The sequence below is a fragment of the Sparus aurata genome, chromosome 17 (assembly GCF_900880675.1).
Source record: "Sparus aurata chromosome 17, fSpaAur1.1, whole genome shotgun sequence".
NCBI lineage: Eukaryota > Metazoa > Chordata > Actinopteri > Spariformes > Sparidae > Sparus > Sparus aurata.
In genome coordinates, this window is record NC_044203.1 from 14,465,916 (window position 1) to 14,491,147 (window position 25,232).

Genomic DNA, 25,232 nt, shown 5'->3' on the forward strand with positions numbered 1-25,232 from the left:
GTCTTCCTAATTTGACGTGACTTTGAAAGACTTCAAGATGAAAACATCCTTAAAATGTTCTAAGATTTTAAGCATAAAATTAAATCTGCTCTAAAGGAGCCTGCAGCAGCTCCATTAACGATGACTGGTAGATAGATGCTTTGACAGCACCCGGGAGAATTTGCCGGGGACATGGAAGCACTTTTTTGGTTGAGAGCTCCTAGTATTACTGTGAAATAAAAACCATTTGGGCTTAGAGGTCGAAGTAAACATGGTATGATTTCATAAAGTCAGCCACACATTCTTTGTCAGAAGAGCTGCTTGAGGCCATCTCTTGATGAGATTGCAGATAAGTCTGTGCTCTCATATTTCTTACTTTGGCAGAAATTGATTGATGATGCCAAATCTTAACTGAAATGCCCAAAGGCATGGGGACACTGTCTCTAGATACACCTCTGCTTTGAACTCAGTTTAATCCTACCAAGTTCAGCACCCATGTTGCTTGCCTTTTTGGGACAACTGTTTTTGTTTTTTTTCAACATGCAAAGCAATGCAAAGCAAAACCATTGTGTACTAAATGAGTAAATTTGCTTAATGCAATGCCTTGATCTAAACAGACTTTATTGAACTTAAGCCAAAGTAAAAACCTGTTGTACTCATCTCTCCCAGTCTTCAGTTCCTTGCATTTGACACAGAGGCATCCCACGACATCCTGAAGGTGTGGGACGGGCCTCCCGAGAACGAGATGTCTCTGAAGGAGGTTAGCGGCTCACTGCTGCCTGAGGGGATCCACTCTACTCTCAATGTTGTCACCATTCAGTTTGAGACTGACTTTTATATCACCAAGTCTGGCTTTGCCATTGACTTCTCCAGTAAGTATTTTTCTCTGGGAAGTTGATGTACTGTAGATGTGTACAGGATCAGCAAGAGTTACTGTGAGGAATTGAAAAACCTTAGGAATCTCATTCAGTTTACATGGATGTAAGTCGACTGTTATGTGTAAGGACTTTGTTTAATGTGAATAACTTTCTCATTTCTAAATAATTTCTTCCCAAATCAAACCGAATCATAGTGTAGCTTTTTACTTTAAACACTCCTCACACTGTTTGGATCCCTCAGTATGTTATGTAATCATTACCCATGCACTGACAGGGTATATATGCTTATTGCTCTAAGTCTCCTGCGAAAACGTTTCCTACTATAATACTAATTGCAGTCTGCATGTTATGCTAGTGAGTAGTTTATAAACCAAGCACATGTCTAAAGCAATTTTATAACACCTCATGTATGGCATGTATGATGAGTTTGTTTTCATTTTCTTTAGTATACAGACATGGCAGCCTAATGTAAAAATCAATTGCATGTTTGTCAGTGCACATGTTTGAAGATGGAATTGATTTTGGAGATGCATATGGTACTTTAAATAGCCTGTTTGCCTAAGGCTGGTGTTTCACAGTGTTTGTGTTAAGTGAACTTTTGCAGACTCCTATCAGTGAGTGACAGATTCTTGTGGATGTTTTTGAGTAATTAAGTGTGTTTTCAGGTTTGCAGCTGTTTGCACTACCCTTAGAGAAAAACATATTTCTGAGGGTAGAGTTACATTTTAAGAATAGTTGTCCATGTAGAATTGAAGGGAAATGTCTGATTCCCTGTTTGACTGATTAAAATCTTATTGAGTGATTACTTTGCACCTACATTTTGAAAACACATAATCAAATGTATCATGCTTTATAAGGCATCTAGCAATCACAACATCACCATTTCAAGACGCAATTTTGACAAAAAACACCCAAAGAAAAATAACACAACACCAAACTGCAATATACTTAATTGTGTTAAGTCTCTCAATAAAGTCTGTCATGATGGGGACAAATAAAGAATCCATCAGATTTTACCAAATCATTCTGTAGCTCTGGGCTGCTCCACGGCTGTTCTTTAGGCGAGCAGATTAGGAAAACACGGCAGGATTTTGACTGATATCAGTCTGTAATCTGCTCAGTGCTCTAACTCTGTTTGAGCTACAGTTTCAGTTTGACAGCTGTCTACCGTGTGATATGAAACTCCTTCTGTGTGTGTGTGTGTGTGTGTGTGTGTGTGTGTGTGTGTGTGTGTGTGTGTGTGTGTTCGGTGTTTGTCTGTCTGTCTTTCAGGTTCGCTTGCAACAGCGTGCAGAGATCCAGGTATTCCCATGAATGGCAGTCGCAACGGGGAAGGGCGGGAGCCTGGCGACTCAGTGACCTTCTCTTGTGATCCGGGATATGAATTGCAAGGGGAGAGCAGAATCACCTGCATCCAAGTGGAAAATAGATACTACTGGCAACCCAGCCCGCCAAGCTGCATTGGTGAGAGAGAGAGGCAGAAGGGGAAAGGTGTGAAGGAGAAGGAGAGGGGTGAATGGGTGGAAGGAGGGAAGTGTAGGGGATCAGTGTAAGAGAGATGGTGAGAGGAAGAGGGAGTTTTTCTTTTAACCTGTAGCAGAGAATGTAATTCTCTGTTTCTGTCTTAAGAAATATGTGTAAGACTCTTCAGACATTTGCCAAATCTTATGTGGACAAATCCACTTCTGTAGCCAGTCAAAGACGGAGTACTCTAAGGTCTCCTAACACATTGTCTTATTAGAGCTTAACAGCTAATTACTTAACAATGCAATTAGAAATAATTACACTAAGTAGGTCCAAAGAAACCTAGATGTTCTTGAGTTGCTGCCAACGAGTGTAACTGAGGTTTTAGTTTTTCCTCTGCCCAGGAAGGAGTGGAGTGTTTAGAGATCACAGGACACAGCATAGTGTAATTAGACCAGAAGCAAGTCTGTATGAGTGAAAACTCGATGTAAATGTCAGCTGTCCTCACAAAAATGATACAAATGAAGTGTTACTACACTAAATAAGAGCAACATACTCATGAGGTGAATAGCACTTCGATTGTTGAAAGACTCATAATGAATGGAATGACTGAGATCTATTTGTTCACTCAATATGTTTTTCCCTCCCTATGTGTCATTTTTATGCTATGAACAACTCCATGGGTGAAAAACAAAAGTTGTGTGCAGCTGACCAATGGAACACTGAATAATACACTTACAGGTTACACCAGAAATTAATTGGAAAATGTACCAGCAAGATCCAATATCTTGGTAAGACAGGTGTCAGAAAAATACCTCTTTGGATTATAATGTAGGGAAATAATGGCATGGTCCTTCTAATGCCCTGGTTTTTTGGCTTGATGTCACTGCATTACCTGATGGTTGTAGCTGATAGAGGTTGACAAAGGTCATAGAATTTGCCTCAATTATATTTAATGACCTACAAGTGTTCATTTCTTACCTGTCTCAAACTGAATTCAGCTCAGCCAAAGGCGTTTGCAGCAGGTCAGGCACATTTAAAGACTTTCTGTGTGATCACTGTATGCATCTTTCTGATTAATCTCTTCTTCCTTCTTGTAATCTCTCAAGCTCCTTGTGGTGGGAATGTGACTGGCTCTTCGGGATTCATCCTCTCTCCCAACTACCCACACCCCTATCCACACAGCAAAGACTGTGACTGGCTTATAACTGTCCACTCTGACTATGTCATTTCCTTGGCTTTTATCAGGTAATATGAGCTGCCTTTCAGTGCATTTAAATTCTGTACTAGGTGTTTTTACTTGTAAAACATAAAACAAAACACTTGCATTATTTACATTTTAAATCACAGGGCATTGTATATTATTCTCAGTTATTTGAAACAATTATTAGAAAGAAAATCCAGAAATGTCAGGTTCCACTGGATGTGAACACTTGCTCCGATAGAAAATACTGGACACAGTGTTGTCCTTTTAAGTACATGGTCCAGTAGCTTACAAGATGAAGGTTTCCCTAAACCTGTGGCATGATTGTAACCTACCTGTAACAGAATGGAGTCAGTTCTGAGTGGATGCACTGCGGCTCAGGGTGTGCCATGGAATTGCTTGTGTTCTGCAGTGGAACAGGCTATAACGTCATAGTGTTGAGCAGAGTTGTTCATGTGAGTTAACCGGAGGACCTGAGTTTGAGTCCAGGTGTGTTTGGAGATAGGGGGATGCTACAGTCCCTCTGCAAACACCTTGAAGGCATGTACTCCTCACACTTTGCTGAAATGTGGTGAGACAAGATTTTTAGATCAATACTGTGTATTGCAGGCAGTATTTTCTAAGCTAAATGATACTTGGGCCATAAGCTTTACATTATTATTTTTATTTTTTTATTTTTTTCATAGGCAGCTTTGACTGTTGAGCATTATTGTTTAAGTGTTTTGATAAAGGGCTAGAGTAGCAGCACTGGTGCATTGGTGCTTTCTTACATTTTTCATCTTCTGGAGGTGAAGGAGAGAAATCCACCATGATTCTTTTTCAACTTTGTCCTTCAAAACAAACATCTAATAGAGTTAGCACAATGCTGATTTTCTCCCTTGGGAATGCCAAATGAAAGGATGGAGTCATGATTTTAAATTGGAGTTGCCTTGATCCAACTCAAATGCAATTATCTCCAAGCTATTTACATTTTTGTTATAAACCGTGCTCATTATTTTGAAAACAAATGCTCCCCTCTCCCTCACTGCGGCATGTGATTTGATATACAGCTCTACAATATGAAACGATCTTTTCACACTGCATTGCCATTGCCGTCTGGGAAGATTTTGTGCCAGCGCAGTGTCACAACAATTTAATCTCTTCTCACCTCTTGGGGGAGATATCTTTTTTTATCTCTTTGTCGAGAGATGCAAAACAAATCGCTTGGCATGACTCACTTCTAGCACTGCGGTGCACACTCTCGTTTTGAAACCCTAATGCATTCTAAATCTCACATACAATCTGTACAATCTGGTGGTTAAGACTTGGCAAAAATAATAACTGTTTTATCTCTTATTTGTCTGTTTCTTTGACCTGTTACAGCTTCAGTATTGAGCCCAACTATGATTTCTTGTATATCTATGATGGGCCAGACAGCAGCGCTCATCTGATTGGCAGTTTTCAAGACAGTAAACTTCCTGAGAAGATTGAGAGCACTTCCAACTTTATGTATTTGGCATTTCGCAGTGATGGCTCTGTGAGCTACACCGGCTTTCATTTGGAATATAAAGGTATTTTGAAGGCTAATGCAACTGGGATTCTATATGTATTTTCTTGTGTTACAGCAAGAGATTTAGTTGGATCCATATATAAATGAATATGAAAATAGTTATTTGATGTATGCTACTGTACACAACTACTTTCTCTTATGTTTATGCCAACTGTGAGAATAGCCTTTGGTTCACCATTCACACCATGTTTACCATGTTACTTTTTAATAGCACAGTTTTGTTAAATCAAACACATCCTTGCATCCTGTATAACTATTTAAACCTCTCTCTGTCTACTTTCCCCTTTTATTTTAGACATTTGTCATTGTTCTAAAAGCTTTGTTCTTTCGATTGGCAGCAAAACTGCGGGAAGCGTGTTTTGATCCAGGGAATATGATGAATGGCACTAGAATGGGTACTGACTACAAGCTGGGTTCTATGGTGACATTTCATTGTGAGGCTGGCTACCTGCTTCAGGGCTACTCCACTTTGACATGTGTCATGGGCAACAGCAAGCGACCCGAGTGGGACAGAGCCAAACCAAGATGCCAAGGTGAGAGACGACACTTCTACATTAACAGAAGGGCCTGAGTAGCAGAGAACTGCTCTCCAGCTGTTTGGTCAGTGTTTGATAGGACTGTGTTGTGAGACGCAAGAGGAGGAACAGATTGAAAGAAAAGCAAACTCTTTGGAGAGAATTCTGTGTTTTATCAATTTGGAGTTCTTCAATCATTGCAGTCCATTTATAGTTTATTTCGAGGTATGAAAGACATCAATAGAAGCTAATACATTTCTAACATACACATCATTAATAGATTAACTAAAACAATATGGGGGCTTAAGCCTGGTAGAGCCATTACAAAAAATGAAGAGAAAGGGGCACAAATTCATACAGCACAGACAGAATTACAGTCAAAAATATGACTGTAGTGTGACCATTTATAGACAGAAAACTTCTGTGTATGTCAGGTAATTGGTGTGCGTTTTTTTTTTTAATGACTCTTTTTAAAAAAATGTAATTAACTGTCCTGGCTTTGGCCAAGATGAAAAAATGTTATGTTCAGAATTGTATTTTCATACCAATATCCCTCCTGTCCAATACACACCCAGAGGCTCAGTAGGGTTGACAGTGTGCAGCTGAACACCATCAGTCCAACAGGATCAGCAGCATTAGGATGCACATTAGTATGTGCATATTATTTCAGGTTACTAATGGATCACCTCATACATTCAAAATAAACTGTCCTTTAAAAAAAGTTCAGTTCTAGTTAATCTTACCAGAGTAATGTAAGCTTGAAAGAAAGGGTTGATGAACAAAAGCAATATTAATACATTCATGATCTGCAAGGCTCTGACTTCACAAGAAGTGAAGCAACCTTTGTGGCAAAGTAAAAATTTAAAAAAAGTATATTTTTAACAGAAGTTTAAAAGCCACAGGGTTTGACTTGTGTGTGGACTTCAGCAGAATGACATTATGTGAAGTAACTTCAGAAAGTTTTGAGGTAAATTTGTTTCGTTTTTAGAATTTCATATAAAACATTTAAATAATAATTGTTTATTATTCACAGCCAATTCTGCCCGGTCTGCATTTCATCACGGCTTTTCGGAGCACAGTGAACATGGTGTCAAGGAGAGAAGTGAGAAAATATATGAGGAGTTTCACACCCAGCACTCCTACCTCCAGTAGCATTACACCATTTTTAATTATCCTCAGAGTATTTAATCTGCCAAGGTTGAATTAGAATTCAGCTCATTTTCAGCAGTGGGGAACAGGGGGCACCCACTCTCACACCAGGGAGCTATTCATTACATTTACTGTTGGCACCTGCACGACTTCACCGAACAGCTCTGGGGCTGCTTTACTAAAAAGTCCATCAGCAACTCTCCATTTAGTATTTTCACTTTGAGACCAAATTTGAAATGATGACCTGCAAGTCTAATTGCTTAAACCAATGGCTTTAGCTGCCCCCAACATTTAGTCAACTCACGTCCGCTCACATTATGTTCCAATAAAATGAAGCTGATTTGTATTTTCCAAACAAGACAAACATTCAGTTTACTTTAAAAACTCAGTAACTGCCAACAAGACAGATTCTTTTTGTATTATTTGTTGTTGAACGGTATTATGGACAGCAAGCAGCAATCACACTGTAATATACAGACATGCCAAAAATGTTATCTGTTCAACCAGATTTCACAGTTCTTAATAGCCAAATGTAAACAGTCAAATTTTAAGGATGCGTCAAGCATATTTTACATTTCCATTGAATCCATTGACTGTCCACATTTCAGCATCTTGCCACACACATTCAGCACATTAAAAAGATGTGCCATCATGTTGTGATGGCTCCATTAGCTCCTGTGTTTGTCTAAATTAAATGCATTCAATAGTTGGGTCAATATCCCTCAAATGTAACCACTTAAAAATCTAAAACAGAACCTCTTCATTTGCAGCTGACCATCTGCTTATGAGGACATTGTTCACAGCCTTTTCGTGAGGTCTCTTGAAATGAAATCTTATACACTGAGATCTTAAATGGTAACACAATTCTTTGTATCATCATATGGATGGGTCTCGGTAATACCTCACCTGTTTTGGGGCATTGTTTATTCCTACCTGTGAGTCTTTTATAAAACACAGACTTATTGAGGTTCTGAAATGTGCACACTTCTCCTTAGCACTGCACCCACCTGTCAGAATTGAGCCATTAAAGCATATCCTGAGAATCACTTCCTTCCATTAGGTCTGCTTTCACCTTCTGTTGATTGACAGTAAAGTGTGCCCTCCTTTCCGACAGCAGCATTCTCAAATTCCTCACCCACCACGGCACTGTCGTTTCTAGTCTGTCTGACAAATCGGCTTGGATTAGAGTCCCACGTGCCGTCATCACATATGTTTGATTACATGCCTCTTGCTACTCCAACAACTAAATGCGGATAAATTGCTGATCCATCTTTCTACATTAGCGCCTCTGTTCACTTTTGTTCATTCGCTCCTGTGCAGTGCGCGATGAAACGGCAGTGACATGTGCATTGTGTCGGCCACAGGGGGTTCAGAGCAGCTGGTGACTGCTTTCCTCCGACAAATGACTGTGTGTTTGTTTACAGTCGAGGCTCCCCCACCTGATGGCGGTCTGTGAGGTCTGAGGCAACTGCATTAGAGTGCCTCTTGGCAAATTAGGTACATCATCAGGATGGGGCAAAATAGGGCTGAGATGCAGGTGCAGGACAGATGAGTTTGTATTGATTAACTGAAACTATGAGATGCAAGACATGCATTGGTACCTCCTTGTGGATCGGGGTCTTTATAACATAATATGGTTTTGGCAGCAGCTTCATAACTGTTCATTAACATGAATGCATAGTATTTCTAATATTCTCATCAATGAAAATTGTAAATCCAGCAACTTCAAATCAAGAGCAACTGGAAGTATTATGTACAGATCCTGCTGAATGAAACCCTGGTTCATCTTTGAAGAGCTAAAACTGAGTTTTTCAAAATATGCTGTTGGGCACTGTGGGCTGATTAAAGTCATAGGGGTGTGGAACTTTTGTAATTGGGTTTTTCTGTTGATTGATGGTGTTTTAAGGTATTTTGAAGGCGAAGGGTACCTTTCATCGTAGCTTGTTTTCCTTTTCGGTTTTAACCCTGTTAACACAACCTCGGACCTCTTTTCTGTCCATTTACAGCTCACTTTCCTTTTAAAAAGTGTCTCTCAAGTTTGACATTCATTTGGCATGCTGACTACAATTATATTTGTCAGCAGCTGAAAGTTCAAAGGTGACTTTTTGCCTGATTTAGTGATATGAACTGCTTACCTGTGCACTTATGCCAGGCAAAATGGATTTGCTGATTTGTATTTTATTGCCTCATTTCCCCAGGTATTTCAATATGGTTGAGTGACATTTGTTAACTGTGCCTCTCTGTTGCTTTATTTCCTGTCCCCACAGCCCCATGTGGAGGTCACTTCACAGGTTCAGAGGGAACTGTGCTGTCCCCAAACTACCCACATAATTACACCAGAGGCCAGACCTGTGTCTATGACATCTTCGTCCCTGGAGACTTCGGTAAGCATTTCAAGCATTATTTGCACATAGTTGCAGAAAATTGTTATTTACTCTCTTCAACTGCTGCTTATAGCCCATGCAGTATGTGGTGCCAGTTTCCAGAAGTATCTTTATTTCAAACATGAAGCAAGCAGAGGAGGCTAAGAGAGATAATTGTTTGTCTTTGCTTTGAGTTTTGTGTTAATGATGAGGAAAGAGGATAGTCTGTGAGGAAGCAGAGGCTTACTCTCAAAGCTGGTCATAGGTGACAGAATTCTACCAAACAAAATGTTCAGACTTGCATTATTCATTTCCCTGTAGCACTTAATTTGTTTTTCAGTTGTTTGTAAGTGTGGATGTGGTTTGGTTATAGCCATTGACACTCAGGTTAAATGCTTGTCTGTTGCTGGATTATTATTCAATCCCTGTATATTTCCTCCATATCTGAAAGGTGAATTGATGAAAAAATCATCAAAAATGGTTACACTTTGAAGAGGCAAAGGTCACTGCTATCCCTCATTGTGGTGTGTTTCCTATGAAATTAAATTTAATCAATACATGGATGTTAGAATCCTGTATACCAACACACTGCAGGGGGACTGCTGCACCTCATCTGGCTGTTTCACACGTCTGCGTACAAGCTGAGATTCAAACTGAAGAATAGCAGTACCCGGGACTTCAGCAATACACTTGAAAGCATTGTAGGATCAGGGAAGACAAAAAATTGATTGTGTTGACACGACAAACACTCTGTGCCATAGGCAATGGAGACGAAGGTCAAGTAGCGAAAGGCTGTGGGCAATAGATTGAGCAAGAAAATGCATCGGTACTCAGTTTATCCAAGCTCCTCTGTATATGCATAATTCAACAAAGATCTCTGGAAGACCTCGATGCGCTTCAGCTCAATATTCCATGTTAGTCATAAAGAGCTGCGGAAATCGTAGGCAGAGGTTTTTATTCTGTAAAGCCCCGTGCTTATGAAACACAGATTAATCCCCTGTGTGATGATCCAGCCCGACAGTTTACATCCTCTGTTGCTATCTCCCACTGCTCATGGAGTCCAGGAACCCACAGCTCTCTCTCTCTTTATTTTATAAATATTGCATACAAATGCAGCCTTTGCTTAAACTGCCTGCAAAAGCTTAATGGAGTGTGGAAGTCGCCGAGCAACATTCCCACCTGGGCCTGCAAATTTATTCCAGGGAGTGCAGACTCAGAGGCTATTGATGATGATGTACAAGACTGCTGTTGCGTGGCTTGATGGAAATGTATTCTGAGTAGCCTAACAAAGCAACAAGGGTTCACAGCTTGGGTAGAACAAATTATAAATGTTGAGACTACAACTGGAGTTATGATGTACTCAAAAATCCTATATTATCTAAAGGATGTGCCCCTCATTTCACTGGTAATATACTAATGAATGTTTGATATAGAAGCCAGAACAGATTAAGTCCCTACACGTTGTAAATGATAAACAAACTCTAAGTTTACAGCTTGTTGTTGTAATGACAGTTGACAAAATGAAGTTTATTCCATACAGTCTGTACGTAGATGCTTTTAGAAACTGAGCCATTGACTTGTTCTTCAGTCTAGCATATTTCAACCTCTGAACATTATTTATTGCTTGTTTATTTCAACCTCGTTAAGTTTCTGAACTTAAACATGTTAGTTGAATCGCATAAAAAAACAAGCTCAAGTTCTGTATGTAGTCTTGATGTATTAATGAAATGTTAAGGACAAATCTGTTCTCTGCTTGGCAGCTGAGTTTCGCCTTTCGGCAGTATGATAGCAGAAATCACATTTCAGTGTCCAGTATACAGGTAATTGAAATTTGTAAGTGCCAAGGGTAGATAATAAAATGTATGTCTCTCATATGACCGATAGCGTACCATAAGCCTTGGAGACATTGTGTCAAACTGGTTGAACTGGCAGGAAAAAGGTCAGTGCGAAATACCATCTCATGACACTGGACCAATGACCAGAGGGTTTTACACCTGGGTGGGTGGGTGGGTGGGGATGGGGTATTTCTTTTTGCTGTCAAGCTGTAGCTAAAAGGGCCATTTTTGTTGTAAATAAATGTGTTGTAAAATGTAAAATTATCTGAAATATGTTGGAAGCACACTATGTTAGCCTCTTCAGAAAACTGAACAGGTTCAGAGTTAGAAGCTGGACATTTAAATGTAATTAAAGTACATGCTTTTAATGATTATTTTGAAAATATTTGATTAGGTTTATGCCAGTATAGTGCCTGACATCATGTCTGAGTTATTTTTGCCAAAATGGCAATCAGCCATCAGCCATTGGTTGCCAGAATGAAAGCTATGTCGGAATTTTTTTTATCATATTAAAATGGTTTTGACTGGAATCAAGAGGTTTAGCATTGCCAGGGGGAAAAAATAAAATTAACACTACTGGATAGATGTTTCGTTTAAAATTGCGTATTTACAAGGTATCAAGTATAATAAGGTAAATTGCACGAGGGAAAATGATTACTTCCTGTAAGCCTTGTCAGATAAGGCTTACAGGAAGATAGATAGATTATAATATGCGTAGTGTTTATTTAATTATTTCACAGATTACCATATAACAGGTTGTGCAAAAGAAAAAACCTTTAATTTGAGCTTTGACTTTGTGACAGAATAAAACAGTCGGTAGTATTTTTGCACATTTGGCTCTCTTGTTGCTGGAGCACCTGGCTGCCTCGTGAAGTAGTGACAGTATGCTCTCTCTACAAGAGTTAGTAAATATGACAGCAGCTCTCTTATTGTCCTCTAGTGCCAAGGTGAGGAATTCAGCCTTCTTTATTTGCTGTTGTTGTTTCTTTTTATATAACAGCAGAAACAGTTGCCAACAGGGTCCAGATCAAGTTTCATGGTTGATCGTGGCTGAGATACTGTTGCGTGGAGCAAATGGGCAGATTTTATGGCTGAGTCCTGCAGTACAAGTTATTTTCCTTGTTTTTTCAAAATAAAAGGTTTTTGCTTGTGTACATAAAAATAATACTAATACTGATGACATGCTGTAATCAGCAACAGTTCCTTCCATAGTCTTGCCTAAAAGCAAAGGTTTACAGTGTGTGTTTTAAGTTGCTGTAACATGTTTCCACTGCAAGGGATTTTGACAGTATAACTATAAGTTTTGGTAGTATTTACATATGTTGGATGTTGGCAGAAATTTTGTGTAGTTGTGTCATCGTACGGTTTGTATAGATTTTCCGTTTTCTATCCAAGTTGTCATTGCTTCTGTCTGACTGTTCATACCTTCCTGTGTCTGAAACACATTTTGCCATGCTGCATTTTGCACCTGACATATTAAAATTATGTATGCACATAATAAGCATCCATCAATTACATTGTGATGCATCATAGTGTAATTTAGTCCAATCATCATAACAATTGTAATTAAAAGAGCTGGTAGACGTCACTAGTGCTTTAAACACACTGTGTGTATGTTAGTAAAATGGTTCTACATTCCTCTGTTTGTGAATTTGCTCTGTGCATAGCCTGTTTTACTTTGCACCATTCAGATATCATTAAGGTACAATGTGCATCTGTCTTGCCCTTTAATGTTTAATTATTCTGTCAGAAATAATGGTTGTAGTCATATTTCAAACAATAACTCTGCTTCTTTTTAAAGAGATGAATTATTCATGGCACTCAACCTTTGCCTTTGGCAATGCTTGTAAACATACAGCCATATACTGGCCCCCTAAGAATTTACTCTTGTTTACACAAAGTTCAGTGGCTAGTATGTAGCTGTTTTTGGAAGTATAGGGCTTATGCTATGTATGCTATTCTCATCTGTAAAAGAAGGGAGACTTTCTGTAGAGATATTTAAAAAAAAAAATAAAGCCCTTTTTGTGCATTGCTACACAAGAAGAAAAGAATTCCTGGACAAAAGTGCCAAACCCATCTTGAAGGTAAATTGATTATTTTTTCAGTCCAAGTTTGTATAGTTTGTATTTTGCCCTGAGAATTTGTTTGTTTGGTGCAGCCTCCTTTGTGAATGTTTGAAGGCTCCAGAGGTGAGCCGAATTCCCCCAATCAGCAGGACCCTGTATGATATTTCTTTATATATATATATTTATATTTTCTTTTGCTAGGTATTATGGCTTTTTTGTTTTGAACTGGATTGTGAAAATCTCCAATAAGATGAAGCTACATTGACTCCAAATAAAGTTAATAATGTAGATAACCTTTGAAAACTGGATTTAAAAATCTCATTAAAATTGAGAGGGCTGTCAGAAGTCATATGCACGACTGAGGATGATAATTCCAGCTTATTCCTTATGCTCCTTTTGGCAAGTTTTTGTAGTTGATCAAATAATCATTAAAAACAGCAAATTTTGAATTGTTTGCGAAAGTTGTGTTTTTCATTCTCTCACCAGAAGGGTGCTCATAATGGGTTATTGGTGAATTTGATTTCGTAGACACAGCATTCAGTCACCTCTGTTTCTCTGCCCGGGGCTTTTTAAAGCTCCAGTTTATGTGTTTATATAATGCAAACAAGAACATATGCATATTGGTTGCCACAGAATGTGTCGGGAGGCGAGACAGGAGCACTGACAGATTGCAGTAATAAATCTGGTCTGTAACAAGATGGACAGAGAATGAGTAAGAGAGAGAGAGAGAGAGACTGGATACTGCGAGAGGTAAAGGGAGTGAGTCTAACAATGAGAAAGAGGCCCATAGATCTTTGCTGAATGTGAAAGTCTCAGAGAGAACAAGTTAGATGGAGAGGATGATAATGAGTGAGAGAGTTATAATGAGCGAGACGGGGAACAAGAAGAGAGGGAGAGAGAAACGGAGTGCTGCTGAGAGCAATCGAAAAAAAACGTTGACCCCGGGGGCTGATTGTTGACTCATCAGTGATGTTCGCTGGAGAGTAAGATTGTGCCTGGGGCCACCTGAGTACATGACTTGCTACATCCCACACAAAAAACCATTACCTTGTCTGTCTGCGTCAGCTTACAGTTTATATACCAGCCTTAGTGTGATTAACCTTATACAAACTGTGAACTCTGCTCTGTCCCACCCTTGATGTAGGATATGTTTTTGCTATGTGGCTGCACAGATGCATACAGTACATATGTCTATGTATGTGTAATTACAGAGTGTGTCAGATTTGAGTGTCAAGTACTCATATGAATGACTGCATTTGACAACCTGTGGTTTTCAAGTTGATGAGATTCTGGGTTTCCCATTGTGTGAGTGTAATGGCTTGTGCTAGTTGACAGATACGCCCCTCAATAGTACTGTGCGTGCTGATCAAAATCAACAAGTAAAAGCTATGAGAAAGACAAAAGCAAAAAAGAGGAAAAACTAGAAGTGAAAGAAGGCAGTATTGTACACCTGTCCTCTTCCATTTCTTTCTCAATCTTGGAGTGACCGGTACTTGCAGCTTTCAATCCACAGTGGGGAGTTTTTTTTACCCAAGATAGAAGCCTAATGGACGGGATGCAGGTTGTGCCAAGGTGCAGCCACATACTCCCAGCCAAAAGAGCTGATGCAATTTCACTGTGATAATGGGTCATTAAAAATATATGTATCTGTGCTGTCATACAATCCCTATGGTTTCTGCAAATGAGGCTGGTGTATGCTGTCATAGTCCAGAATCTCAGAAGGCCTGTGCTGCCACAAAGCAAAGACGACAGGTAACTCTTCCATAATGCATAGCCAGAAGGACAAACATATGCTGCCATTTTCCTTCCCTTTTGCTGTTGCCTGTGCTGAGAGTGTCTCAAACACCTTATCTGGGCTTTGTGCATATTTTGCCTTAAGGCACATGTAGCTAATGCAGTAGCTGTGGGCAAAAAGTTGGCTTGGATTACATTCCAGTTGGATTAGTTGTGTCCTGAACAAATGCTTTTCACAGCATGGCCCAGTGATAGTTTACCTTAGAGGCTGTGTACCACTCAGAACGTCAATACCTCTTAGCTTGACTGACCAAAAGTAGTTTTATAGTTAAATGCTATAGTTAGATACTCTAATTGCAAACAGATTGTGGTCATAGCGGGGAAAATAGTTTAAGACAGACAATGTAGTAAATAGTTTAAGGTCAGGGCAATGTATCCTGACTTGGCATATTACGAACATCCCAATGGACTATGATACCCATCTCACGCAGAACAATTTGGCTGTCGTTACCAGCTAAGGGCACAAGCATATCAACCCTTACATCTACCCTTACCTTGTTTTCTACAATTTTTCACAAGTTGAAGCAAAAGATATTTTTTTTTAATTCACATAAAAGTGTTATTTCTCTCAGATTGTGAGCACAAATTTGAAAGTCCATGTTAGGACACTGGTAGCTGTCAGTATACATAGCCGTGGACTGCCATCTGCTCAGTACAGTCTAAACCGTGATTCATCTGTAAAGGGAACACTTCTCTGAAGTGCTAGACACCATTGAAAGGTGAGCACATGTTCACTCAAGTCAGTAACAGCGATGAACTGCAGTCAGGTCAAGACCCCGGTGAGCTTGGAGAGCATGATGAGCTTCACTGAGATGGTTTCTGACAGTTTGTTCAGAAATTCTTTGGTTGTGCAAACCAACTGTCGCATCAACTCTCTGGGTGGCCTATCTCAGACAATCCTGCAGGTGATGAAGCCTGATGTAGAGGTCCCAGGCTGACATGGTTACTTGGTGATTGGTTACAGGGTCTACTTTCAGTAGACCAGTTGCATGTCCTGCCAAACTCTAGCAAATTACATTGGATAAAACCTTTTGTAGAGAATTAACATTTAACTAAGGGGCACTGGCACTGGTGTGCATTGATGCAGTCAGCATGTGATAAATGTGCACATTTTTAGAGTTGCCTTCTATTTTGACCATTCCAAAGCACACCTTTACACTTGCTGTTTAATTAGCATCTTGATATGCAACATCTGTCAGACGAATTAATTATACTGGCAAGTAAGAAGTGCTAACTAATGTAAATTGTATCCAATATGTTGTCAAAATCTGAGAGAAATAATTATGTGTGCATAAAAAAGTATTTTCTGTTTTCTTCAATTTGTGGAAAATGGGAGAAAAACAAAAGCGTTTTATATTTTTGTTGATTGTACATCCCCCTGCCAGGTTGAATGTATCTTTGTCTGTGCACCACATGTCTGTAACTTGATTGTGGCACACACTAACAGCAGCTCGCACAAAAGAAAAACACCGCCACCAGTAAATTAACAAGCAGCCCAGACCACCTCCGAATGTTGTCCAAGTGATTGGATCTCAAAAGCATCCTTAGTGTGTCTTGATGGTGTTCACGCCTGTACTCAGAGCTGTCCAATTGTGATCAGATCATACAGATCTGAAAAGCCTTACAGTCCTCTCACTTAAAACTCTATTTTAGATAAATACTCCACCATAACTGCTTCATCACTTATGAGATTTGATGTGCTGGGGGAAAGGATTTGTTGAGATCTAAAGCCAATATTGCCTTTCTGTAAAGCCATTATTGTGTGTACCCACGTAATGTAACCTTGAAAATGCAAACATCAGTCCAACATTCCTGCAGGACAGTACAACACAACACAACAGGAACCAGTAGTTTTTTCCTTGAAACTTGTCACATGAAGGTGTTTTCAAATAAACTGCACTGTCTTTGTTACGTTCTCTTATTTTGACAGCTGTAGCCTCAATTCATAAACGGCCCAGGGAGTTGGTCTGCCTCACTGTTAGAAGTGGAACACTGAAAAATCAGAAGCCAAATTGTTTTGGTACAAAATGTGCAGGACTGACCTGTGACACAAAGGAATTGCCCCAAACTTAAACTCCAAAATTATCATGAAAAGGATACTCTAATAAACCAGATGGCCAGTATGACTCTGCACTTTTAGATGGATTACAGAGATGTTATGTAAGCTGAACCATTACCATTATTGTAATCTAAAGCAATTTCTCTGTTTTTGCTTAATAAACTTAAACATCATCTCAAATATTTCAGTCTACTTTCACATATTTATGTGAGTATAAGTGGTTATGTCTTACCAGTACCTGCGGATGAGTCATTAATTCAATCTAACAGTCACCTATCATGGATGAGTGGTAAGCGAGGTGGCTAGCTGATAATTATTACTATACAAATCCATGGCAAAAATGCTGCCTATTTTGCTTTGTCTATAAAGGCATAGATTGTGGACTAGACCCTCTTTCTCCCTTACGTTAGCGGCATACTCTTTTCTACTAACATTATCCCAGAGATTTATAGTGAGTGGAATCTTATATAACTCATACACTTTACAAAACTTTTTGAATCTGTCTTTCTGTGAGTCAACAGTGATAGTCTCTGGGCCCCCAAACCTGTGTCCAACAGCAACACTAAAAGTAATCCAAAGGCAGATTGTTTTTAAGTTTTTCGAAGAGAACCAGCTAAACAGGGTGTCTTTGTTGCAACCAGTACATGTATAAGCAAAACAACACACAAGGGGACCTCAACTTTGCACAGTGGAAATTTCTTTCTGGCTGGCATACATGAGTTTTATGATAATCCATCATCTACAACAGCACACAAGTGATCCAGTGGGCCATGCTCATTCATTCTGCGGAAGAAAGATCAAATAGCAGTGGGAGGAGAGACGGAGACTGAAAAAGCCTTTCTAAGATTATGACATTTTTCTTCCCTGCTGTATTTGTAATGATCCTATCTGCAGCACATGCCCTTGTTTTGACAAGCAAAGGACTCATCCCAAAAGCCGAGATGATAAAGAAGCCAGATGAAAACTGAAAAGTGCAGTCAAAGTGTATATTGAAGGAACAGTAGATTTCAGCCAGTCAGATATATTGTCTACATTACAGTCTCTTCTGCTCTTGTATTTTTACAGAGAGCCCATACATTTTGTTTACTACTTGATTTCCCCAATCTTAAACACATTATTTGATATTGCTTAGCTTTTAAGCAGTGTTGATATATCTCAAATTGATACCTAGCCTCAAAACCCATATTTCAGGAGATTGCCTAATTTCAGTTGTGTTAAAATAAATCTGGCCACAATATGGCAGTCTGAGGTTATCCATTCACGAGTGGATAGCTCTAAATTAACTTCACATCTGGTATGAGAATGAGACATGCGTGTCGAGTAACCACTTGAATTTCACATGATTTTACTTCAGCAGTAGTGTACATGCATACAAACATGTTCATCACTGAGACAAGCTGGAAAATGCTTTTTACACAAAGAAATAAGTGACTTAATGGATTGCATTTAATGAGTTATTAGAAATGCACAAATAATTGAAAATGGCCCTTTTTCACTGAGTTTTGTAATTTTGTATTTCAATGAATCTAATAAAGATATTGCAGTTACTAGTTACAGTTGAAACAGACTCTGTTCACAAACATCTGTTGCTTACCTTGGTAGGTAAGAGAGCCCAAACACGGAATTTTCATTACAGTGGACCAAATGGAAATTAGGCAGTATGGGTTGCGTTTGTGAATACATTTTGCCTGACATCAGGACATCAGTTAACTAGACTGTCTGTCAGTGTAAACACATTTGTGTACACATGTGAAATGAATGTGAATGAATGAATGTAGCCATATGTTTCACAGACCACCTCCAAATGTGGTCTGAAGGATTGGATCTCAGTGCATTTACACCTGTACTCGTTTAACTATGTGTAGACACGTTATAATACTTAAAGTTGTACAGAATATTGGAAGGAAACAAGTCAATTTTGACAAATTGGCCATTGGAAAAAGAAAACTACGCAATACTGTTGGTCCAAACATTGCTGCTGTAATAACGCTGGACAAATGTTTTTTCCATGTAAATGCGGACACTATATTTATTTGTGGTTTATACATGGTAGCTGCAATAAGGGCTTTTTTAAAACAAATGGCAGAATATTGGAAACAGGAATACAAAGGAATTAAAAAACTATTTTTTTTAAAACAACCATAGAACAAAAAAATAAGAATGCCTGAGTGATTAACAAATTAAAAAAAGAACACATTAAATTTAAGGTTTTTAGTTTTTCTCAGGAAAAATGTGTATATAATTACAATTTAGCATTATAATTTCCAGTGATTTGCCTTTGCTGTGAATTTAGCGATGAGTGAGACGTATTTGACAAATAAAATCACAAAACTATAGCCAGTCAAAAGTGGTATCTGAACTTTAGCTTGAACATGGGTGTCAAATCAAACTCAGTGTTAATTTCTTTTTTTTAGTTATAAACATTTGTCGATTAAAAGACGGTTAAAATAATGGCAAAGAAATTGAAATAAACTGGACTCTGAAACTTGGCAACATCTTGCCAGCTCCACAGAGGAGGTCGTTGGGTTGTTTGTTCTGTTCCAGTGGTGTGGAGAAGATTTCTTAGCACGCATTACTCACCTTAATACCGTCTGAGCTGAGCAGGACTCCAGAACATACTTAGACATTGTTACTGATCAGGCGCATCCAGTCATTGCCACAGTCTACACTCTTTCAAATGGATACCTGAAACAAGCCTCGTCAGGGAGCTCCATCATACCAGAATGGTTCCTGGAACATGACAGTGATCTTAATTTACTTCACTTCCCTGCACTTTCTCTTGATCCCAGCCCAGTAGAGCACCTCTGAGATGTGGTGGCCAGGGATTTGCACAGTGTGAATGCACTGGCAAATTTCTGAAGGCACTGCGTATATTGAGTCAGTATGAACCAGGAAGAGGGAACGTCACTGTGCTGAATCCATGCCTCTCAGAATTTATGCGGTTTTGAAGCAGAAATCTCTTATGCAACTTTTGCTAGGTGTTTCTTATAAAGTGAACTTTGTAGCGTTGTAGTGCAGTAGGTGTAAGTGCTGTATGTGACTGTGCTCTTCTTTTAGTCTCTTTTGTTTCTGTAAATTATTTTGATGTATGACACAGTCAAGATTTGATTGCTCACACCATTAATTCAAGCAGTCCCCTGAATCCATTAATATCCGACAGAAACCACCATGGATAGGAAGGAAATCATCACAGTCTCTTGTCAGATTTTTCAAAATGACTGCTTTCACACGGAAATAAAATAAGATTACCATCACATGAAAGCGGGAACAACCTGTAACTTTGCATTTTCTTATTATTTAAGCTTGGCAGGCATACTGGTATGAAGTACAGTAATGCCCTAAAGTCAGGATCTAATACCCAGAGAGGTAAGCGATTAAAGTAGCTAACTGCTTTTGGATAATTCAAGGTGAAGATACAGACATGAAAGTGTTATCCATTGTCCAAGTGCATTGAGTTACACCTCCATGACGAGGCCCAGAGGACAAAAGATTCATCATAGTCCTGCATAAATTAGGTAACAAGTTTACAATGATTTATTGACTTAATATGTGGACGTGATTACAGCAAAGGAGCAGATTGGAGTCATGCATGGTTGGCTTTGGATTAGAGGCAGAAACGACACCGTACTTGTGCGTGTGTGTATACATGCGCGGGTGTTTGAGTTTGTGTGTGTTTTCACAGCAGCAGGGGAGTGCAGTCAACATAACACAATGTTGGTATGCTAATACCACAGCAGCGAGCTGTCCCTAAGGGTAAAATCATCTCTTATTCAGACCCTGGTTCAGCCATAGGCATTCACACTGCTCAACAAATAAAGAAGCAGGTCTGCCTGTGCTTCTGTGTGACTACACTTTTTTTGTGTGCATTTCCTTTTGAGTTTTTCGGCTGTCATTTGTCTCTGGCTGTTGTTTTATTTCACACAGAGTAGTAAGGGATCATTCTTATAAAAACAAAAACTGTTACATATAACCCTACTTTCTTCCTTGCCTCTAACTCCATGTCCTAAGTACTGTCATTTGGCTGGTCACTAGGCAGTCAGTCCAAACCAATATCTCCTGGGACATAAGGTGCAGCATTGCCTCTTGAGGCATTTAGCTTCTCAGTTTTGTTTTTTCACTTCTGTCTCTTGCTGTGTCTTTCTTGGTTATGTGGTGGGTATAATGGTTTTGTAGTGCTGTACTGTAAGACCACATACCAGAGGAGATCCGTACAGCTACAAAGTGAAGACGACAGGAAGCTACTCCATAATTCATTGCCAGAAGGACAAAACATATGCTCCCATTTTTTTACCTTTAGGAATTGTCTCTGTGACGTCGTTTTTTTTGTTTTTTTTTGGGAGGGGGGGGTTCACCTTTTCATGTGGAGTATTTTGCCTTGAGGCATGTGGATGTGGCTTAAACATCTGCGAAAGCAATTACTGGCCAAAAACTGCCTTGCTTTTCATTTAGAAGTTTTAGGCATTTGAAGTGCTCGCCACACAAGATCACACAATTATATTTAAACTACGTGTCTCTCTACCAGTAAAAGCAGCTATTTTCACTACTACTAGCTCGTATATTGAAAAGTGTTCAAATCTGCTGGTTTAACAGGTTAACTGTAATCTTTAAATTGACTTGGAATTTGTTCACAAAACGGATAAACAACCAAGACTATTCTTAAAGCTACTAGACAAAAACAAAAAGAAATCTGGTATTTCACACCCATGTGCCAGCTTTAATGGTGTAAAGAGGAAAGAACTAATATTCTTTTATATTAACTCTATTTAAGTGGCTCCACATACTGTATCTTTGTGTAATTTATTCAATTTAATTGATTAAATTAGATTTATGTAGATCAAATCTCATTATGGTTGTGATATGTGGCTCCTAGCCATGAGTGCTTTGCCATATGACAGGAATAGCACAGTGCAATCTCAGTGATATGAACGAGGTCTGCTTAAATCGTAGTAAGAACATGTTACAAGCACTGCATCAATTAATCACTAACACTGTGGCGTTGTTGTGATTGTTGAAAGATTTTAGCTGTTTTTTGAAAAATGCGACTCTGGCCTGACGGTACACACTAAAAAATATTTTTTTAGAATGAAGGGTAGACAGAGGCAGTACTTAAGGGTGGGTAGAGAGAAGAGGCGCGTAAAGAATAACTAGTTTTCACAAGATGCCTGTGCACCAGAGGGCAAGTTTGACGCTGTAATGTTACCATTGGTAATGCACATACATACAGTACTTTTATACACTCTAGCATGTACAATAGCACAGACACAAACAAACATGATCTCACAGATGGTCAGAGGATCCAGTCAGTCATGACTTTTCGTTTGACTGGAGAAAGATCAGATTATTTTCAAGGGTGTGTACACATTGATATAATCAGGAATGCTTACTTGGAAATACTAATGCAGGACATAACTGAAATAATTATGTTTTTTTATCACAATGTCTCAGAAGTTTCCCTCACTTCTTCTTTTTTTTCTATTGATAAGATTTAATGAATGCTCCTGTGAAAGAGGCACGTCATTGAGTAAAGGCAGTTCTTTTAGATTAAAGGTCAGACACTTCATATTCATTGTCTACATGCCGTTTCCATGGACTTCACACAGTGTGACACTATTTCATCAGTGGTGCCTTTTCAATTAACTTGCTCAGTCATCTCAAATTTAGTTCGCTGGTTGAGCATGTGATCATACAACTGAGCAGCGTGTGTGCATTCCCGAACCTCTAGCTTTTTATTTCTTCACCCATGTTACTGTTACAGGTTATGGCAGCCATACAGCCTCGTAAACAGCACGCCTCACATGGCGCAGCGAGCTTCATCAAGAAATTCAGCTTGTCGCTATTTTTCACGCAGTTCTCAGCAAGCACAGACAGCGCACAATATCTGTTGGTAGTCATATTGTCATAACACTAACATAACACCTACACCATATAGCCATCAGTTGAAGGTTAGTGTTTTCCCAGTGTTCATGCTCTCCCTCTCACTCTGGGTGTAAACAAACATATGTCCTCATCATTATTGATGGCAATTATCAAAGGCAAACTCAGTGTTGGAAGATAGCGCTGCAGCCATAATTCTGTCTGTGTGAATACCACATGCGTGCAAGCTGCAGCTGCAGCGAGGTAGCCATCATGCATAGACAGAGATAAGCAGTATGTCCCTAGGCTTAGTTTTCAATAACGCTTCCAGTGCGCTGTCTGCCCATGACATGTAGGATACAGCGCACCTTTGTTTTCTTTGTTTCTTGTTCTCCTGCTCAGGCTCAGCCTGCCAGCTTGTGTCAGTCAAACACTGACACGCCCATCCAGCAGCAGAGTCGACAAGGAGCATTTAACATATATCCCCAAAGACTTTTCACTTTCCTTTTTATAATAAGTAAACATTATATTAAAAATAACACAGACATTATTTTTGACTGAAAAGGGGATTAGTAAATATAGTTTTAATTTGCCTTTAAGTGTATACTTTATATTATTTGAAGGTTGCTCTCCTCCTGTTAAATGCCACAGCTGAGCAGAGAGAAGTATCCAATTCAATGGAATACCTAATTACTGGTTGTTAGGAAAATGTCACATACTGTAAAAGTTTACACTAAGCGAGCGGATACTACTTTGCTTGAGGAAAGAGTGTCCTATAAAAAGCTATAGTCTAACAGGCATATTGCACCAAAAGTCACATTTTTGTTGCAGCTGTTAATGCTGTACTGCGCATTTGTAATTTCTCTCAACATCGTAGTGAAGTTAATTGGTATTTCGAGGACTAAACAAAACAAAGCCAGTCTAGTTATATGTGAGTGTGTGTATGTGTGCATATTAAGTGCATGGCACATTTCCAGCTCAATACAGAAAAGTGAAATAAGCAAACAACATCTTGATGAAATGGCTTTTCTTTAGATTTTAAAAGATCTAAATAATAACCATACTCAACCAGCCCAAATATTGGTTAAATCTGAGCCAACTTGTGCAAACACTCTTTCATGTTATAATGATAATCATTCCCAATTATATTGTCGGCTAAAAATAATTTAAAAACTCAAAATTACCGTCAAAATTAAGAGGTTCTGGCTTAGTGGCTTTATTGTACATAAGACTCCAGTAAGTACTGGTTTTACAACACTTAAATCATCAATCAAAACAAGTTGTCAATCAGAACGTGGAGCATATTCATCAGTTTGTTCATGTGATTTTCTACTTCTTCACAAACATAAGTCAAATTCTTGTTACTTGCAAGACAGAAAATCATGGCTGTTTTTTTGTTTTGTCGTTAAGGATTTGTCTATCATCATTTTACTGTGTGAAACGTTTTTTTTGTTGTCTAATGAAGTAAACCAGATCTGCCCCTCTTTATCTCTCGCTCTCTCTCATACAGCCCACGTGTTGACTGATGTTACACATGCTATGAGCCACAATCAAAATTCTCTTTTTTTCAGCTGTCTGACAACCAAAAACAAATGTTTAGAAAGAAAAACAAGCCCAAATCACCAGCATGCCAGTTCACAAAGGACTAATATTATCACATGACCTTTGTGTTTAGCACAATATGTTAGGTAATTTGTGGTGAAATTTTGACTACATTACAGACATGGCAGGATTAAGATCACAGATGTCCTTGGCAATTATTGCAAATTACTAGATGTCCCCATGTCATACTAGTCCTGTGTTAGCAGGGCTTAAGTCAAAATAAAATGATTGTGATGGGGAAAATGTCTCCCCTCTACATGGTAAAATAACTGGTTTATTACAGTTAGGACACTCTGCTGCTCTACACTGCACTCTCACACACCATCAACCCAGTGCCACTGAGTGAGCAATTGTGCTACCATTATTTGTCATCAGTGCTTTTATGTGAATCAGTCATACTAGATCTTTAAAGCCTGATTTACTCCCATTATTTCTGTAAATTCTTTCAACCATATTTTATTTCAATTTTTTTGAACCCTATTATGACTGATGTATTATGAAATGTGTCCATGGTGCCCATCTGTGGAGAGACATGCAAATTAAATTGGATACTTGACCCTTGAAGCAGAAGGGAGTATTCCAGTCTAAACAAGATTAACCTCTGTGTAAGTAGTTCAAGGTGTAAGCTTTGTCAAAGCAGCAGCCCGACTCTTGAAAGACTGAAGATATATCATTTTTATTCTGCATCTTACATGGTAATTTTCGCCCTGGGACAATAAAAGATTTTCAATTGCCGCAAAATCCACCATCGTGAATTGATGCACCTGTATTTTTTCCTTTTGTTTCTTCGCAGTTCTCTTTGGTCAGTTTGTGGTATTCCAGACTTTGACCAGTGATGTGGTCGAGATATATGATGGATCCTCCACAGATTCAGCGCTCCTCTCCTCCATATATGGCTCGCACTCAGGTAAAAACAATACTG

The 25,232-nt window shown here is 38.9% G+C and overlaps 1 protein-coding gene across 7 annotated transcripts in view; it reads left to right on the top strand.

Annotated features, from left to right (window-relative positions):
• LOC115567061 (CUB and sushi domain-containing protein 3-like) overlaps positions 1 to 25,232 on the top strand; it is a 219,280-nt gene that overhangs the window by 97,093 nt on the left and 96,955 nt on the right. For all 7 annotated transcript variants that reach the window (XM_030393247.1, XM_030393251.1, XM_030393249.1 and 4 more), the window contains 7 exons: positions 649 to 851; positions 2,130 to 2,321; positions 3,431 to 3,569; positions 4,888 to 5,075; positions 5,413 to 5,607; positions 9,006 to 9,122; positions 25,104 to 25,217. In XM_030393247.1, the coding sequence (XP_030249107.1) occupies positions 649 to 851; positions 2,130 to 2,321; positions 3,431 to 3,569; positions 4,888 to 5,075; positions 5,413 to 5,607; positions 9,006 to 9,122; positions 25,104 to 25,217 (1,148 nt within the window). The remainder of the gene's footprint in view (positions 1 to 648; positions 852 to 2,129; positions 2,322 to 3,430; positions 3,570 to 4,887; positions 5,076 to 5,412; positions 5,608 to 9,005; positions 9,123 to 25,103; positions 25,218 to 25,232) is intronic.